Genomic DNA, 20,371 nt, shown 5'->3' on the forward strand with positions numbered 1-20,371 from the left:
GAGTGTCTGTGTTACATTTGAGACTAATTTTGAACACCACTCATTTTTGGCTCAGATGATAAAGCATCCACCTGCAATGCAGGATACCTGGGTTCAATCCCTGGGTCAGGAATATCCCCTGGAGAAGGAAATGGCTACCACTCCAGTATTCTTGCCTAGAGAATTCCATGGACAGGGGAGCCTGGTGGGCTACAGTCCATGGGGTGAAAAAGAGTCAAACACAAACTGAGTGACTAACACTTTCACTACCAATAAAGCCATCTTAATACTAATATCCATTATTCTAATCTAAAAAACTGTGTTAATAGGAGATAATGTAGACGACACTTGTGGTAGTTGTTTTGAGAGTATGAGCTTCTGATTAATTTTTTGGGGGGGTTAACTAGTTTATACTTGGGTTCTATATTTCTGATTCAGTTCAGTTCAGTCGCTCAGTCATGTCCGACTCTTTGCGACCCCATGAATCGCAGCATGCCAGGCCTCCCTGTCCATCACCAGTTCCCGGAATTTACTCAAACTCATGCCCATTGAGTCGTGATGCCATCCAACTATCTCATTCTTGTCGTCCCCTTCTCCTCCCACCTTCAGTCTTTCCCAGCATCAGGGTCTTTTCAATGAGTCAACTCTTTGCATGAGGTGGCCAAAGTACTGGAGTGTCAGCTTCAGCATCAGTCCTTCCAATGAACACCCAGGACTGATCTCCTTTAGGATGGATTGGTTGGATCTCCTTGCAGTCCAAGGGACTCTCAAGAGTCTTCTCCAACACCACAGTTCAAAAGCATCAATTCTTCAGGGCTCAGCTTTCTTCATAATCCAACTCTCACATCCATACATGACCACTGGAAAAACCATAGCGTTGACTAGACGGACCTTTGTTGGCAAAGTAATGTCTCTGCTTTTTAATAGGTTATCTAGGTTGGTCATAGCTTTCCTTCCAAGGAGTAAGCTTCTTTTAATTTCATGGCTGTGATCACCATCTGCAGTGATTTTGGAGCCCCAAAAATAAAGTCAGCCACTGTTTCCACTGTTTCCCCATCTATTTGCCATGAAGTGATGGGACCAGATGCCATGATCTTAGTTTTCTGAATGTTGAGCTTTAAGCCAACTTATTCACTCTCCTCTTTCACTTCCATCAAGAGGCTTTTTAGTTCCTCTTCACTTTCTACCATAAGGGTGGTGTCATCTGCATATCTGAGGTTATTGATATTTCTCCTGGCAATCTTGATTCCAGCTTGTGCTTCTTCCAGCCCAGTGTTTCTCATGATGTTTGCATATTCAGTTCAGTTCAGTTCAGTTGCTCAGTCGTGTCTGATTCTTTGCGACTCCATGAATCGCAGTACACGAGACCTCCCTGTCCATCACAAACTCCCGGAGTTTGCTCAAACTCATGCCCATCGAGTCGATGATGCCATCCAGTCACCTCATCCTCTGTCGTCCCCTCCTCCTCCTGCCCCCAATCCCTCCCAGCATCAGGGTCTTTTCCAACGAGTCAACTCTTCGCATGAGGTGGCCAAAGTATTGGAGTTTCAGCTTCCTCATCAGTCCTTCCATATTAGTGTACTTCAAATACAGACTATTTTTTATCCCTTACCCAGGACTATAGGTTAAGCATATTGGACACATGCACGTGTATCTCATTGTCTGTGCTGAAGTGTATTAAGTAGTAACATTAAATATCTGTCTTTGCACATGTCCCAAATACTCTATTCTTGCTCTCAGTGGAGGAGATCTATCCAGAGTTGCTTGTTTCTTGTTTTCATTCTTGTAGTTTTAACTAACTCCCAAATTTGTATCATTTCCCAGGTTGACATGTATACTGATTTTCTTTTACTTTTTTTCATGATTTGTAATTGTATCTCTCAAACATAAGTAAACTTTGGAATATACTTGGGAACTTTAAAAAAACAAAAACATATTCCTGGATTCTACCCTGGAAAATCTGATTTAGAATTTTTGGAGTAAGCCCTAGAATCTGTATTTTAAAGTGTTACCCCATTAATTCTGGTGCAGCCTGCTGCAAAGCAGTTGTTCAAGAGGAACTAGATAGGACTATGTCTACTTAAATATGACCATTTGATGGCAGAAACATATATTAGGAACTGAGCATGGTGCTTTCTTTCCAGTTTCTCTGCATTTTAATACACCAGCTTTCTCTTACTGCCCCAGCATCGTGCTCTGGAAGTCACTTTGGCCACATTGTTCTGTTTTTGTTTCACCAATTTGTGGAGGGCCATTTCAGTATTTGTGGCTGCCAATCTATTCTGGCTCTCCTCACTGAATACTTAATGGCACCTGTTAACTTCTCCTTGCTTCTCCTGTCTTGCTGTTGCTCCTAAGAGAACTTTCTTAGAAACACAGCAATATATTGCCTACAGTTCAAATCCACTCTTCATATGTTCTCTTCAACCAATTTATATTTTGTAATCAAATCATCTTGGAAAGACACTAGATGCCATATAATTCTTTAATATGTATTAATTTATTTAAATCTGAAAAGTGCTATTTTAACTTTCTGGAATGCCTGTCCCTTAATATTAATAACCAGCCTTCCAGATCGACCCCATTTGGCCATAATCATACATCACCTACTGCATATGTAAGAGTCTATACTTTAAGCTCGTTGTTGCTGACTTCATTAGCATAAGAGGACAATCAAGGTGATACAAGGACACACAAAATACCCAAGTTCTGAAGCACTTTACCAGTAGCAGAACCTAGGCTCTCATATCAGCTGTTTTTTTTCTTCTATAAAGAGCTACTGTTTAGTACAGTGGCCACTAGCCATTCTGTGGCAATTTAAATTAAATACATTTTTAACTTGAGTTCCTCAGTTGCATTAGTTACATTTGAAGTGCTCATGAGCCCTTTGTGGCTGTTAGCTGCAGTAATGGGCAGCTCAAATTATATGTCCATTTTTGCAGAAAGTTTGAATGGACAGTGCTGCTCTAGAGTCCCTCTGGGACCCTCTGGGTGTCCCATAGGTAGGAAGAGACTCAAATTTTTCCAGTATCAGTGTAACCCACCACCTCTATCTCTGCTATCATGACTCTCCTAAGGGCTTACTGCAGTTAGGGGTTATTCATTTTCCTCAGGCTCCTCTGCTTCCCTTTGTCTTCCTAGTTCCTGTGGTTGAATGAGGCTTTCCTAGTCTGTCACTGATGTGAGAAGTTGCACTGCACCACAGGCATAATACACACACACACACACACACACACATATGTTTATGGACCTGTGAAATTGCAGTAATAATACAGAGAAATCCCATGTAACCTTCATCTAGTGTCTAAGGGTTGTAACCTGTTACAAAACTAAAGCGCATCTCAGCCAGGATATTGACATTGATACAGTGAAGGTACAGAGCATTTCTATCATCATGTCACTCATGTGGCCTTTTTATAGCCACACCCACTTCCTTCCCACTCCCCCCATTTCCTACTTAACCCCTTTTAACCATTATTCTGTTCAGCATTTTGATAAATTTTTCATTTCAAAAGTGTTATGTAAAGAGAAGCATGCATCATGTAACCTTTTGGAATTGACCTTTTTGCTCAGCATAGTTCTCTGAAGATTAATACATATTTATGAATGAACTAATTGTTCATTTTTTCCTGCTGAGGCGTATCCAAAATATGGATGTACCACAATTTATTTAGCTATTCACATGTTAACAGATATTTGGTGTGTTTCCAGTTTGGGGCTATTATGAGTAAAGCTGCTGTAAAGCACCTATTTCTGCTTTATTGACTATGCCAAAGCCTTTGACTGTGTGGATCACAATAAACTGGAAAATTCTGAAAGAGATGGGCATACCAGACCACCTGACCTACCTCTTGAGAAACCTATATGCAGGTCAGAAAGCAACAGTTAGAACTGGACATGGAACAACAGACTGGTTCCAAATAGGAAAAGGAGTACGTCAAGGCTGTATATTGTCATCCTGCTTATTTAACTTATATGCAGAGTACATCATGAGAAACGCTGGGCTGGAGGAAGCACAAGCTGGAATCAAGATTGCCAAGAGAAATATCAATAACCTCAGATATGCAGATGACACCACCCTTATGGCAGAAAGTGAAGAAGAACTAAAGAGTTTCTTGATGAAAGTGAAAGTGGAGAGTGAAAAAGTAGGCTTAAAGCTCAACATACAGAAAACTAAGATCATGGCATCCGGTCCCATCACTTCATTGCAAATAGATGGGGATACAGAGGAAACAGTGGTTGACTTTATTTTTCTGGGCTCCAAAATCACCACAGATGGTGATTGCAGCCATGAAATTAAAAGATGTTTACTCCTTGGAAGGAAAGTTATGACCAACTAGACAGCATATGCCAACAAAGGTCCGTCTAGTCAAGGCTGTGGTTTTCCCAGTAGTCATGTATGGGTGTGAGAGTTGGACTATAAAGAAAGCTGAGCACTGAAGAATTGATGCTTTTGAACTGTGGTTCAAAAGAAGACTCTTGAGAGTCCCTTGGACTACAAGGAGATCCAACCGGTCCATCCTGAAGGAGATCAGTCCTGGGTGTTCATTGGAAGGACTGATGCTGAAGCTGACACTCCAGTACTTTGGCCACCTCATGCGAAGAGCTGACTCATTGGAAATGACCCTGATGCTGGGAGGGATTGGGGGCAGGAGAAGGGGACGACAGAGGATGAGATGGCTGGATGGCATCACTGGCTCGATGGACATGAGTTTGGGTAAACTCTGAGAGCTGGTGATGGACAGGGAGTCCTGGCATGCTGCGATTCATGGGGTCGCAACGAGTCGGACATGACTGAGCGACTGAACTGAACTGAACTGAAACAGCTGTAGACAGGATTTTATGTGAAAATAATTTTTTTATTTCTCTGGGATTAATGCCCAAGATTGAAATGCTGGTAGTTGCATGTTTAGTTATGTTTTTAAGAAACTGTCAAACTGTGTTTTCATGTGACTCTACCATTTTACATTCTCTTCCAACAATGTACAAGTATTTCAGCTTTTCTGCATCCTCACCTGCATTTGTTGGTGTGACTTCTTTTTTTTTCTTTTTTTTTAAAGCTATTTTGAGAAGCATCTAGTGATTTTCATTGTGCTTTTAATTTGCACTCAATAATGGTTAACAATGTGCTCATCTGCCCTCTGTGTTTCTTCCTCAGTTAAATGGTTGCTCATGTCTTTTGCCCATTTTCTAGTGGGATTGTTCGATTTTTTTACTATTTGATTTTGAGAATTCTCTGTAAATTCTATATACATGGATTGCAAATATTTTCTTCTAATCTGGAGCTTGTCTTTTCATCTTTTTCCCATTGACTTTTACATAGAGTTCTTTATATTAAAATTATTTCGAATGTGTGTTAAATTTTCAAATGCTTTTTCTACATCAGTTTATTTGGTCATATGCTTTTCCTTCTCTAGCCTAACAATATAAAGGATTGCACTGATCGGTTCTGAATATTTGAACCAACCTTGTATCTTTGGGATTAACCACATTTGGTTATGATATATAGTTTTCAAATATATTGCTGTACTGTATTATCTAAAATTTTGTGAATGATTTTTTTACACAATACTTCTACCAATACTTTACACAATATTCTACCAATACTTTGGTAGAAGTATTGGTCTGCAGTTTTCTTTCTTGTGGTGTTTGTCTGATTTTGGTAGTATTAGAATTATAAAATAAATTAGTACATACTCTGTCTTCTGCTTTCTGAAAGAGGTTGTGTAGAATTGGTGAAAATACTTCCTTTTAAGTTTGATAGAATTCTGTAGTGAAACAACCAGGTGCTGGAGTTTTCTTTTATAGGACTTTGTAATTATGAATCAAATATCAGAATAAAGAACTGAAACAATTATTTATTTTGTTTTGGGTGAGTTGTGGTATATTGCGGTTTTTGAGGAAGTGGTTCACTTCACCTTAGTTGTTGAATTATGTAAGTTAAGTTGTTTGTAGGAATCTCTTTTTTCCTTTGGAGGGTCTGCAGTGACATCTTCTTATTTTTTCCTCTTATTTGTCATGTGTATCTTCTTTCTTTTTCAGAGTTTCTAATGGTTGTAATCTTTATTGATCTTTTCAAGGAATCATCTTTGTTTCATTGATTTTTCTCTCTCTATTTTTTTTCCAAGTTCTTAACGAAAAAGCTTAGAATATTGACTTGAGATTTTTCTCTTTTTTAATATCAGCATTTAGGATTTAGGATTTAATATCAGCATTTAGGATAAGGATACTTCCTTATCCTTGTCAAAATTTGTGGTTTGATGTGTTGCAATTTTCTTTAGGCCTGGAAATTATTTGGAGGCATGGCATTTATGTTTTTAAGTGTTTGGAGGATTTTTGTTATCTTTCTGTTATTTATTTTTAGTTTAATTCATTGTAATCAGAGAATACTATGATTCAGTTCTTTAAATTTGTTGAGGTTTGTTTCATGGCTCGGGATATCTCCATTCTGATGGGCACTTGAAAGCAATGTGTGTTTGCTGTGTTGGTTATCATCTTCTATAAAGGTTGATTAGATTCTGTTGTTTAGATTTCTTGCTATTTCTATATCCTTACTGATAATCTATCTAATGTTTTATCAGTTGTGGAGTGATGGATGTTGAAGTTTCCAACTGTAATTGTGGATTTGTCTATTCCTCCTTTCAGTTGAATCAGTTTTTGTTGACATATTTTGTAGCTCCATTGTTTGATATATACATATTTAAGATTGCTGTATTTTCTTGGTATATTGACAATTTTATCATTATGTAATATATACCCCTGTCCTTAGCAATTTTCTTCAATCTGAAGTTTGCTGTATTTGATGTTAATTTAGCTCCTCCTGGTTTCCTTTGATATGTTTTTGCGTGATATATCTCTTTCCATCCATTTTCTTCCAGCCTGTCTATATTGTTATATTTGAAGTAAGTATTTTATAGATAGCATATATTTGGGTCTTTTTTTTTTTAAACTCCATTCTATCAATCTCTTTTTACTGATGTATTTAGACCATTTACATTTAATGTAACTGTTGTTATGTCAAAGCTTAATTCTGTTATATATTTAGTTTTCTGTTTGGTTTCTGTTTTTTATTTCTCCAACAGGAGATGAGATGCATTGCCTCACTATTGGTAGATGGGGTTAGAAGCCCGGGTTCTCCTTTCAGCCTCTTTTGACACCCAAAGGAAAAAGGCTCCCCCTTACTGCTGGTCAGAGGGGGAGGCTGACTTCTCATGAGTTTTTCACTGACACCACTCTTGAGAGGAGGGATAACAGTGCCTCATTCTTCTTGAGAGTCATGGTCTCTTGTGGTGGGGTGGTGCCTAATTACATGGGGCAGGAGTGAAAATCCTGTTTCTCTGACATCCTCTGACTTCCCTGTAAGGGGGCGGAACAAGTGTACCTCAGTACTGCTGGGTAGTTTTGGAAGTCTAGACTCCTCACTTGGTTTCCCTGACAGAAAATGGAATTTATTACTGTTTCACAAAGATGTAAGTCCCACCTCTCAACTCTGCCTTTTCTGACACCACCTCAGCAAAGGGTGGGTGAATGTCTTATCACACTCATTGAGGGTGCAATTCTAACAACTCTACCCAGCCTTTTCTGGTGTAGGTGGCTGTGAAACTAACCATTTTTCTGTGGTGTTTGGCTTGAGTAGAGTGGTCACTGTCAAAAAGTTTTCTGTTTTTCTAGGCTGTCCCTTTCCTGACTTTTTGGCTAGAGAGAACAGAATTTATTGGATTTTTTTTTGTCTGTACCCACTGGCATTTCTAGGTTGCCAGTATCTTCAGTTGCAAGTCTGGAATATATGAGGTTAGGAAAATGTATGTCTACTTCATCTTTCCAGAAACAAAAGTCCCAGCTGAAGCACCTTTTAATAAGACTTTACTATAAACTTGAGATAAACACTCCTAGGACTCAATAAATATTTGTTAAATGGTCTTATAAATGTGGTACAGATGTCCTATTCATGGAGCCTAAACCCAGGCCTTTTCTCCTAGTACATGTTGTTTTCTTTCATAGTAATTATCTTTTTGTAATCATATATTTGTATGGTTCTTTGATTAATAACTTTTATTTCAGTACATTAAATATTTCATGAAGGTTAAGATCACACATCATTTGGTCACCATTATATCAGTAGTACTCATCATAGTTATTTTGCTTGGCACATAGCATGTATTCAGTTAATTTGTTAATTAGATTAATGTGGAACCACAGATACAGAGGACTACTGTATAGTATAGGCAGATTTCCAACCAGCTGGAAGGTAATCACCCCAAACCCCAGCAATGTTCAGGAGTCAACTGTATTTGTTTGGATGGGGTAAACAGACAAGGTAACTTTCAACCAGAGCCACCAGCCAAGGCCACTAGTCGTCCCAGACCCATCTTAGCTGATCACCTCAAGGAAGACGAATTTCAATATGCTAGCATACTTGTAACCCATTTGTGGCAAACTAAGGTTCCTTGGTACAGGGTGGGAAGAAATTTATCTTTGATATATGTTTCTTGATTCCCAGTCCAAGTCCGTCTTCTCAAGTTTCTGTTTTCACTTCCATAATTTTCTCTTTTTAGAATGACAAGAAAATAACAATTTTTTATTCAGGAGGACCCCCATCCCTATCTACAGAAAGACATTTATCTTTCATCTTAACCAAGCAAATCACACCATTTTACAATAGTATAACATTATATTGAGTTATTTGATCTTAAACAACATCATATGAAGTAATAATAATGACATCAATGATGGCTAATGTTTCAGTTCAGTTCAGTTCAGTCACTCAGTCTATTGAGCCCTAAACAGGTGCCAGATTCTGGTTTGTAAACTTAAAAATTGATTTTATACTTTGATCCTCAAAGCAACTATCCAAGGTAAAAATTGCTATTCTCATTTTAAAGATAAAGAAATTGAGGTACTATCCCATTTTACAGAAGATGTTGCCTGAAGTCATATATTTATCAAATGTAGGTTCTGCTTTTGACACTGACTGACTCTAGAGAAGGCATTTTTATCTGTGAGTTTTACCTAGTTAAATGCCTAGGAATGAGTAGAGAGAGGAAGTTGTGCATGTGTGTATTCAACAGTTGTATCACTTAATAGAGATAAAGTTCAACCCTGAAATTTAATCCTTCTGTCTCAACCTCAGCAACAAACCTATCTTTGGTGTTTCAAACAAAAGTGTACATTTTTTTCTTCATAAGACAATGTAAATTTTATAGACATATGAAGCCTAATTTAAATCCTGAAATATGCATAAATTTCCCTTACCGTTTGAGAGGCTATTAACTGTCCCAGTAACTGTATCTGTTCTCCTGGTCTTCTATGGTAACAGAGATTTCAGCTGTGAACACAGCTGCCTGGCTAAAGATGCTGCACCGGTCTCCTGAAGCTTCAAGTAGCCACTTGATTAAGTTTCAGCTAATGGACTGAGATAGTATTTGACATTTGAAATTTCTACTGCATGCTACTGAAACAAAAAGAATGTTTCCTTCTCTTCATCTCTCTTTCTCACTGGTTGAAACTCAAACATGGCAGTCGGTGCTGAAGCAGCCCCCTTAGAACATCCCCACGGGCACTATCAAACCTCTTCTGGAACAGTCAGTGGCATGTGTGTTTTTGAGGGGCATGATACCTTGGTGCAGAACTGCAGGAATGCCATTGACATCCAAGTAAGCTGTGCTTCAGGTCCTTTTATAATGGGCAGCCTATGGGGCCCTGAACAGATTTCAATCATTGGACAGATTGATTTATTTTAAAGAACAATGGGTTATGTCTTTCTTCAGACATTTTAAGGTAAGGCTGCTATATATGCGAATTAAATAACTGTTTTCTGTGATTCCAAGGATAAGCATAGTTCTCAGTGTCTCTATACCCTATAGGAACACATATTACACTTAAAATGCAGAACTTTTAACAACAAGAATTTCTCAAAAGCATGCATGCACACCAAGTGTCACACTAAAATAATTGGAATTCCACCATTGAAAGTATTCAAATATAGTTTAGACAACCAGTTGGTAGAGATATTGTATAGAGACTCAGTCATTTTAATATATTAGTAGGATGTGATGCTATTTAAGCTCCTGACACTAAGACTAGTGATTCAAGAGATCATTAGAAATAATGGCACTTGGGTTAGAAATATAAATGAAATTGAAAGTCATCCTATGGCTGCCTTTGGGCTATATATAGTTGTAATTATTATCAAGTTAGATGTTTTATGCCTTAATTCAGGTGGCTACCTGAAAAAAATGATGGATGGAGACTCTGTATTCTTCTGTCAGATTTCTTTTAACTAAGACTTTGAGAGTAAATTAGCCAGATCTGACAATTAAAATCTTTAAAAATAAATATCTCCCAAGGGGGCTTAAAGAAAGCAAGAAAAGTCATAGTACAGGACTGGGCTCAGAATAATTTATACCTGGCATGCTGTCTTCAATTGATTGATAGTCACTTGGAAATTTATGTTGAGGTGGATTATTAGGCCTCATCTTGATTCACCTGGAAATGTGCCATGGATGATTATTGATGGGAAGGGAGAATGGAAGAATATAGTTTAGATATTTGCCATCTCTCTCATTGAGAATACCTGGCACACTAGTTAAATAGAACTCACAAAATTCATCTCTTAGGAGATTTCACATGCTCTTGGCTTAGCTCCTTAGCTGTGTGGATGCAGCAGTTCAAAGTGTCCAGGTTCAATTAGGTTCAAGCACTGTCTCATACAACTCAGAAGAGTATAATGTACAAATCAGAATGCCAGTGTGAAAGTTTGCAATTAGAACTATTATGGTCTAGTTGATTAAAATTCCTGTGTCTTTTAGTCAGGGCACTCAGGTCACTGGTGATATTGAGATAAATGAGTTAATAATACTGATTTTGTGTATTACATTATAACTTTCCCTTTTCTAGTATATTCAAAATTTTCTTTAACTCCCTGAGACTACATCCTGGATTCCTGCACAGACTGACTTGGTCATATTTGTACTTAACAGTTTAGAGAAGTGCTTCTCAAACTACCTGCAGTGAAGGTCCAGTTTCTTTTCCCAATCCATTATAGATGGGTAATTTAATACAAATGAATTATTATAAAAATAAAATAAAAAATAAAGGTGTTTAAATTCAAGCATATATACCTTTATTATTTAATTCCATGGATATAAAGCAATTTCAAAATTCATATTTTATAAGTAAAATAGTTAATGAAGTATTTAGTGCTAATGAACTTAGGGAAAATTTATAATATAGTGAAATTTTATCTTGTATGCATGGAGTAAACACATTATAGTACATTGGAGCCCATGTATAAACAATTAAACCAATGTACTGATATTCATTAAGTGCGATATGGAGAACAAATTTATGATTTTAAATGGCTATGGAGAACTACAGCAGCTTTATTTAACATTTAGGATATAATACATAGGCAAATATATTGAAGTATATAAAATGTACTTGAAATCAAGTCATTCCTAAGATAATAAACCAACTCTCAGTGCAACATTATTCATATAATTATATGAGCATATGATTATAACATTATTTATGATATAATTTTGAGAATTAAAATCCGGGTAAAGCCAGGGGAATATTTGGTCAATAATAATATTGGGAGATACAAATCACTGATTTGCTCCATCATCATAGGGAAATGTTTCATAGATATGTAGGAGGGATACTCATTTCATACACCCTGAATCCCTTTGTTCTAATATTTGTTGCCACAAAGAGCCATGATGATGACGTCTATAGTTACACCAACTTGCAAACCCTCTAAGCACAATTTTATTTAATCTAATAAATTGATTCTACCATTAAACAAATTTTAAATTTTTAGCTGGTGCATGACACTGTGAATCTTTCTCCATCAACTACTAAAACCTGATTGTCTAAATGCTACATATTTCACTCAGAGTAGTTGAAAAGTTGGACATTTTCTGGCCTCACTATGATTTTAATCTGCTTTATTGACTCTTGGATTCCATCATTTTCACCCTATTGTGGTTTTCATTGTTTCCATGTCCAGACTTTTTAAGACTCACCAACATTCACTACAGTTTCTAGCATATTTCTGTCTTTAAACTTGACTTCTCAGTTAACACTTAAACCTAAAATTCACCAGAAAAAAATCCCATGTTGGTAGAAGTAAGAGAGATTATGCCTTTGCAGTCTTTGGTGTCTGTCATCATTTGCCTTAATACTTGGTGCCACTGTATTGCCCTCTTCATATTGATAGTTCGGCAGAAGGAATGAGAGTCTCTCTGACCTTGAAAGGTCATTTCTTATCAATATTCAGATATACCTCTCAGTGGTATACCTCTCAGATATACCTGATATCCAGCTGGTAGAACCCATCCCTAGTAAAGCTGCAAGCTTGCTGTTTTATGCTTTTTTATTTGCAAACTACATTCATATATCATGTTCATCTATTTTTAGATATATTCTTCATGTCGTGGGTGGGAATGACTTTGTCTATGCCATACGGGGGATGGAGACAGTCTTTTTATGGAAGATTGGCTATGTAAGAATAATAACAAAGAATAATCACAACTGTTTATGAGTAGAAATGATAAATCTCTACTGGCAAGCCCAATCTATAGATAGTGTCATACGATATCAGTCTGACTTTACAGAGTAAATTAAATCAAACTTAGACCATTTTATGAACCTCATCCTCAAGTCCAGCAATATAAAAATGATAAACATAATGGAAAAATAGAAAATTTAGCCCCAGAGATTCATATTGTAGAATTACTTGCCCTTAATGTTCGTTGTCTAGGGAATTCACAAGGTGACCAGCTAATCTCACATATGCTTGTACATTTGTTATTAGAGATATAACCCATGCCAAAGCCTTGGGTTAACTATGTTTTAAACTGTTGATGGAGAAAGACTTCTACTCTATTCCCAGTAATTTGTTGTCATTTTACAGTATAGCCAAGTTATAATTTAACATTCACTAAGGATCTAAATACTAATCAACAAAAATGTGCAATTATCTGTGCACATGTGAGGAGGGGTATAAATATAGTTAAGATGATGTCTTTTTTTTAGGAAGGCATAGCAAATTCTAATGTATATATATGATATCATTGGTCAGAAAATAATACCACAATCACAGGCTGTGATAATGATCACATGCAAAGTACTATTAGAGAAAAGAATTAATTCTTACTTAGGTGGGAATAAAGGAAGGCTTTGAAGAAGACAATGAACATGAGCTAAATTTTTAGGATTGGTTGAACTTCAGCAGACTGATGATGGAATGAGTGGTTGGCATGGCAGGGCTGAGAAGTGATGGCAGGGGAATGGAGTGAATGAGTACATGCTGAGTAAAGGGCAAAAAGGCCTGTAATAAACTTCCTCTTGCCTGACTGCCACACATTTTCAACTTTGTAAAAGAAAAGGAAGAAAATCTTTGGAACCAATTTTTTTTTTTCTGTGTGATCCCAGCATTGCTTATGTGGATTGTCAAATAAGGGATGGGCTCATAAAAGGATATTAATGTGTCATTTTTATTGAGCAAAGTCGCATTACAGAACAGGTGATTTCAAAGGCACATGACTCTCTCATTACAGCCTTCAGGGGCAATGTTTGATCACTGAAAACAGGCTGCTTTGTTCCAGCTTTCTCTGATGTTTGGCATTATCCTGAATACATATGCTCTGACTTGGAAAGAATCAGTCTGTAAAGATTTAATAGATTTGAGATTTGCATATTGAAAGTGCATGTCTTGTGGTTAAAAATGAAATGAAAACTATTTTTATATCTATATACACACAACACATTATTCAGACACGCATCTCAGCAATTTTTTGAAGGCAATTAGGCATATTATGATGTGCTTGTTCTGAGATTATGAATGTTGGTTGCTTTTTAAATTAACCATTTTATATTTTCACTGAGGAAAAATGTACTTTAGGAGACATAATAATGATAACAATGTACAAGAACTCTTCAAGTTTCAGGAGTTTGTGATTTGCTGTATCTCGTGTCACCTATCATGGACATAACTTTCTAGAGTTGGGTATCACTGACTTCTCCCTGAATTAAAAATGAGTTCATAGCTTTCTTACTTAGAGAATATTGCAAGTCACAAAGAATTAAAGGCAAATATTAAAGATTAACATTCTCATGAGTTTCTTTTCCTTGTATGACTGAAAAAAAAAGGGGGGGGGGGAATTTTCTTTTTTCAAAAGAAGAGGGATGATTAGAAAGAGACCTGAAGTGGCAAAAGGTTTTTGTATGGTGACAAAAACTCACAATTTTCTCTTAGATTTTGACTTCTGTCCCCTATGAGTTGATATGTATTCTCATATAAACTCATCTTTTAAATCTGAATTCCAGTGGAACCTTTGAAAAAGAGCTGGCATTCCAAGTGAGTCAGTCTGCTGTACATTACATCTGCAATTAGACATTCATCACGCTGAAATTAAGCGAAACAGACTTCTGCTGAAATGGGAAAGATCAAATTACATTCTATTTCATGTGACAAAAATCTCACTGTGTCACTTTGCTCTTGTAAATCCTTCCCTTTCCTTATCCCCACTGACACAGCCTCAGTGACGCTGAATGCTTCCTCTACCTGACGTCCTTCTCTCTGCTGAGTTTTGCTACAACCTCAGAACAGAGACTATTTCAGTTATACATTTGTTGTCTAGACCAGTGCTTTCCAGACCTTAATGTACTTATGAATCATCCGGGGATCTTGTTAAAAATGCAGGTTCTGATTCAGCAGGTCTGAGGTCTGGCTAAGATCCTAACAAGCTCCCAGGTGATGCAACAGTCCACACTTTGGATAGCAAGTACCTAGATATGTATGACCTCTCATTAACTTGGTATTAGTTCCTGAACCCTGATAACTGAAAATGTAAATTCTCTGACTCTGAGGTTGCTTTAGATTAATTGTTTTGTTGTTGTTGTTTACTGGTAATTTTATAAACACACTGCATGATCTGGATTCCCTCTAATTCTCCCGTCTCCTTTCTTACCAGTTCCTACTTCTTACTTATATTTGAGACATAAAATATTATGTGAAGTTTCCAGAATGTATCAGACTCTTTCACACTTCACTGCCTTTTCAAATACTATATCCTCTCCTGCCTTAACATCTTGTGAGGTTTCCTTTAAAACTCAGCTAGGCTGAGTTGTCTCCTCCATAATTCTTTCTCTAATCTCTCTACCATGTAATTGCTTAGTTAAATGTTGCCAATTTACTCCCACAATACCCTGTATTTTCTGTATTATAGCATTCTCGCAATCTGCTGCAATTGTTTGTGTACTTGTCTCTTCTCTTCAAAACAGTGCTTCTATGGAGAAAACATATACATGGGACCTCTAATGCACGCATGGGTTCTCAGCTGCTTCAGCCATGTTTGACTCTTTGTGACCCTATGGACTGTAAGCCACCGTCTCCTCTGTCCATGGCATCATCCCAGCAAGAATACTGGAGTGGATTGCCATTTCTTCCTCCAGGGGATCTTTCTGACTCAGAGATCAAACCCACATCTCCTGCAGCTCCTGCATTGACAAAGGAACTCTTTACCACTGAGCCACCTGGGAAGCCTCTATATCTCTAATTACAATGTCAATTAGATTACTGCCAATTAAATGCCAAATTAAATTACTGCCAATTACAATGTCTGACACATAGTAAGTGTTCATTAAAGATTGCTCAATCAGTGAGGAAGGGCGGTTGATGTATTGGTAGATATACAGTAATATAATGCAGTATTTTTTTCATGAAGCTTAAAATTAAATTGGGAGTAATAGAAACTAAAGTCATAAAAAGTTAAGTACAGGATGAGATAATACTGTAAAAGTAAAATGCTACTGTGAGATTAATTGCCAAATGAGAATCAGAAAATACCTATTCTGAGCTCACTGGAAGAAAATGTCACTGTGGATTTATTATTGTTTAATATCCCAGTGTGTTCCGTGAGGGATTTGAGATGGCCAACAACACAACGTATTGAAGTTAATGAAAAGTAATGAACATATGTGTATGTAGTTAAGGGAATAGTGTGAAAAAAGAAGCGAGGTTTAGAAGTATATGAGGAGCGCATACACTAGCTTGCCTGCAAAAATGACCCTCATTTTTGGACCATAAGATTGGTGTGCTAGATTTCATTTCCACTCTGCCTGGAAGGCTGACTCCTGTGGAGTCAGCAGCTCACTGTCCTCTAGCTTCTGGCTGAACTGGGGTGCACTGGCTTATGATCCAATGGAGAAAGAGTGGGATCAGGACATTTATGTTCTTGTATTTCCTAGAACTGGCTGTGCCCGTGTGTCAATTGCCGCCTTGTTAAAACCTCCTTGTTCTTGTTCAGTTGCCCAGTTGTGTCTGACCCTTTGCCACCCCATGGACACAGCACACCAGGCCTCTCTGTCCCTCATCGTCTCCCGAAGTTTGTCCAAGTTCATGTCCATTGCAACAGTGTCCATCGCCCAAGTTCATGTCTACTGCATCCATTGCACACATCAGTCATTCTGTGTAAGGCCACCCAAGACGGACAGGGTCGTAGTAGAGAGTTCCGACAACACGTGAACCACTGGAGGAGGGAATGGCAGACCACCCCAGAATACTTGCTGTGAGAACCTCATGAGTTGTATAAAACCTCCTTAAATCATTCTGATTTGCATATGTCCCCTGCTCCCTGTTGAGACTGATACACTCACAGAACTGTTTCAAGCTAGATTAAATGCCATTTCCTTCTGCAGAGGATCTTCCTGATCCAGGGATTGAACCTGGGTCTCCTGCATTGCAGGCAGATTCTTTACAGTTTGAGCTACAGGGTAGACCTAGATTAAATGCTGGGCTTAATAGCTTTCATGATAACCATTAATACTATAAAAATGTTTTAGATACCTGCTATATATCTGTGAGGAGGGGTCTCAGCAGAGAAAAATTCAGAAAACCAACCAACTAACCTAAAATTGTATGCTCTTATTGTTTGTATTTTAGTGTGGTAAAGAGGGTTTAAATCATATTGGAGGTAAGAAAATTGATATATTTAAAAATCCCAGAGTTCTGCAATGTTTATTTATATCAACCTCTAGTTTCCTGTCTTATTGCAAAGTGACAGTATCACAGAGATGTAGCTTGGGGGTTGTTTCCTTTTTATTGAGGGTAGGTTATCCAGAACTTTTGCTTCTCCTGTTTCCTGTTGCTCATCTTTAAATTCACTGCTCAGCTTTGACGTCTACGGTAAAAGGTTTCTTAGGAAGGAGACTGAAATCCTGAACTAAAATGTTTTTCAGTTTCTCTGGACTGGTCTGCCCCCTGTTGCCATCAGATATTGAGAATTGTTTTCAGCTTCTCAAAAACAAGAGAAAAAGTGGGCAAAATGTTATATTCATGATGATGAAAAGAACTAGGTATTTTAAATAGATGCAATGCTCTTAATATGAAGCCCAGGTATACAAATCCTCTGTCTTTGGAGGTTAGATGATATTACAACCTTGTTTGCAGTATTAACTTAGATCATTATTGACTCATGTGGGTTTTACTCTGTGACCTAGCAAAAAAAGATCATAAATTCCAGCAGTGGAAGACATGGCTGAGCTTGACCTTGGAAAGATGAGCTAAAGGTACTAAAGAAACCATAAATTCAATTTACAATAATAGCAAAAATAAGATTGCTTACACTTTGCCCAGTGGATGAAGTGAAAAATCTAATATTTTTCCTAGTACATGCTGTACATTTTGCCAAGCTTGATTAAATTCCTGTTTAGCAGATGTCTAAGAGAAGAACTGAATAAAAATGCTTCATATGAGACTTTTGATTCCTACTTTGGTCTTCATTATTGAGTTATCCTTTTCTTCTTCTTTTCAGGTTCTATTTATGAAATGTTCGGAGATGAATGCTGTTTGTCAACAGGGGAAGTGATTAAAATTACTGACCTCAAAATTAAGAAAATCATGGCTGAAATTTGTGAGCAGGTTGAAGGTTGTATGTCTCCACAATCATTTGAACTGCCTATGAATTTTCCAGGTACAGTATTTTGCAGCAGTTTCTCATTTGTAAAACTGTATTGTTAAATGTTATATAATTTCTATAACTGAAAACAGTGAAAAAATGGTATTTTTTGTTTTATTCTAGGGTAGTGGGTGAAAAACTCGAGTCTTAAAGTTCAGTGATTTTTAAGGACTTATAGAAGGCAAATATTCTCACCTTTTCAGTAAACATATTTTACTTAGGAATTAATATTTTCTGCTACGAGATATTTGTGAGTTCAAATATATGCACCATTAGCTGTACTAGGTAGTAGGAATGAAGAAATTAAAGATGTATTTTCATAATTTATGTAGAACTAATTAATCTTTCTTGATCATATTTGCACTCCTTATTCCTAACTCCTTGGATTACTGCTAACCTTCATTTGCTGGCCTCACTGACAAAGCTTGGCTGCTCTTCTTTGTCTAGTTAAGGCTATCTTCAAAAATTATCTCATATATTATGTCTCCTAGGAAGCTTTTGCTGACTTTATAATTCAATCTAGATATCACTGTTTTATGTTACCATAGTATCTTGGGCGCCATACTATACACCTTATTGGATAGTAATTAGTGATTTCTTTATTTGTCTTATTCTTTAGAACAGAGTTGGCAGGTTTTTTTTATAAAGGACCAGGAGGTAAATATTTAAGACTTCACTTGCCAAATGGTCTTCATAACAACCACTCTACTCTGAAGTTGTTACATGAAAGATGCTATAGACACTACTTAAACCAGTGAAAGTGGTTGTGGTTCCATAGAAATTTATTTCAAAATCAGGGGGTTGGCAGATTTTGACCTGTGAACTATAGTTTGGTGAACTCTGCCTGATAATAAACCCATACAGGAGACATCAGAGACATAGGTTCGATCCCTAGGTTGGGAAGATCCCTGGAGGAGGTCATGGCAACCCACTCCAGTATTCTTACCTGGAGAATCCCATGGACAGAGAAGCCTGGCGGACTACCGTCCATAGGGTCTCAGAGTTGGACACAACTGAACGGACTTGGCATGCATGCACGCAATGTGGCAGTGAGGTGTGGCAGGGGTGGAAATGCTCACTAGTCCTGTGATTATGTTATAATATTTTTGTGAACTTGTGCTTCTGAATTGTGAACTTCACGAGTGCTTCTTGGTGCCATTCCCCGCATCCTTAGTTGGGACAGTGTGGCTAGAGTGGGTTGGGGTTGGGTATTTTCCTTCTCCGTCGTGGAGGACCAGTGCAGGCCAAAGTTGGGTATTTCCCTTTCCCCAAGTGGAAAGGCGAGAGTGGGCTTTGCTGTGTATTTTCCCGAAGTGGAAGGCTAGAGTGGGTGTTAGCTGTGTATTTTCATCCTTCCGTGTCAATGAGTCTTGATAAACCACTGATTAAGAACAGAATGCTCTGGCCTGCTTCAAAATGGGTTTTTCTACCTTCCCTCTATGAGAAGCAGGAGGGGATTTTTCTTTGATTAAACACTGTGAGAGCTAGGTTGAGTTTTTGGTGGTAGAACTTAAAAAACTGTGGTCCCTCCCTATGACTAGATCTCTCCTGAGGCTTTTTACTGTCACACTTGTCCACGTTAAGCCTCCAGCAATTTGTTGATTGTAGTTCAGATTTGTCTACACTGGTATTGGTTTTTGCAGCAGTTTCTTCTCTAGCAAATTGTGACTCTCGGTATCTCCCTGTCTGTCCCTCCAGTTTTGGAGGCAGTAGTTTGTCCTCTATTTCACTTCTCTGATGTACCTAAGAACAGTCATTGATTTTTTCAGTTTGTTCAGATTTCACTTTTCTTTAGGACAGAGGGATATCTTCCAAATTCCTTGTATGCCAGACTAGAAACAAGAAGTCTGGTGCTTTTTAAAAAACTATCTAAATATATGTGGGTATATCAGTATTAGTCTGAGGATTACAATTAATGTCTTAATTTTTAGCAGTCTAGTTTGGATTAGCCAATCTAATTTCAATGGTATAAAAAATTTGGCTCCCATATAGATCTGTTTCTTACTCCTTGGTTCAGTTCAGTTCAGTTCAGTTCAGTCGCTCAGTCATGTCCGACTCTTTCTGACCCTGTGAACTGCAGCATGTCAGGCCTCCCTGTCAATCACCAACTCCCAGAGTTTACCCAAACTCATGTCCATTGAGTCAGTGATGCCATCCAGCCATTTCATCCTCTGTTGTCCCCTTTTCCTTCCACCTTTAATCTTTCCCAGCATCAGGGTCTTTTCAAACGAGTCACCTCTTTGCATTCGGTGGCCAAAGTATTGCAATTTCAGCTTCAACATCAGTCCTTCCAATAAACACCCAGGACTGATTTCCTTTAAGATGGACTGGTTGGATCTCCTTGCAGTCCAAGGGACTCTCAAGAGTCTTCTCCAACACCACAGTTCAAAAGCATCAATTCTTCGGTGCTCAGCTTTCTTCACAGTCCA

General features: G+C 37.7%; 1 protein-coding gene across 1 annotated transcript in view; it reads left to right on the forward strand.

Moving 5' to 3' along the window:
- THEMIS (thymocyte selection associated) overlaps nucleotides 1-20,371 on the forward strand; it is a 191,381-nt gene that overhangs the window by 18,829 nt on the left and 152,181 nt on the right. Inside the window, exon 2 of the mRNA XM_065928969.1 lies at nucleotides 17,799-17,957. Within this exon, the coding sequence (XP_065785041.1) occupies nucleotides 17,799-17,957 (159 nt within the window). The remainder of the gene's footprint in view (nucleotides 1-17,798; nucleotides 17,958-20,371) is intronic.

This window comes from Muntiacus reevesi, chromosome 3 (genome assembly GCF_963930625.1).
Source record: "Muntiacus reevesi chromosome 3, mMunRee1.1, whole genome shotgun sequence".
Taxonomy (NCBI): Eukaryota; Metazoa; Chordata; class Mammalia; order Artiodactyla; family Cervidae; genus Muntiacus; species Muntiacus reevesi.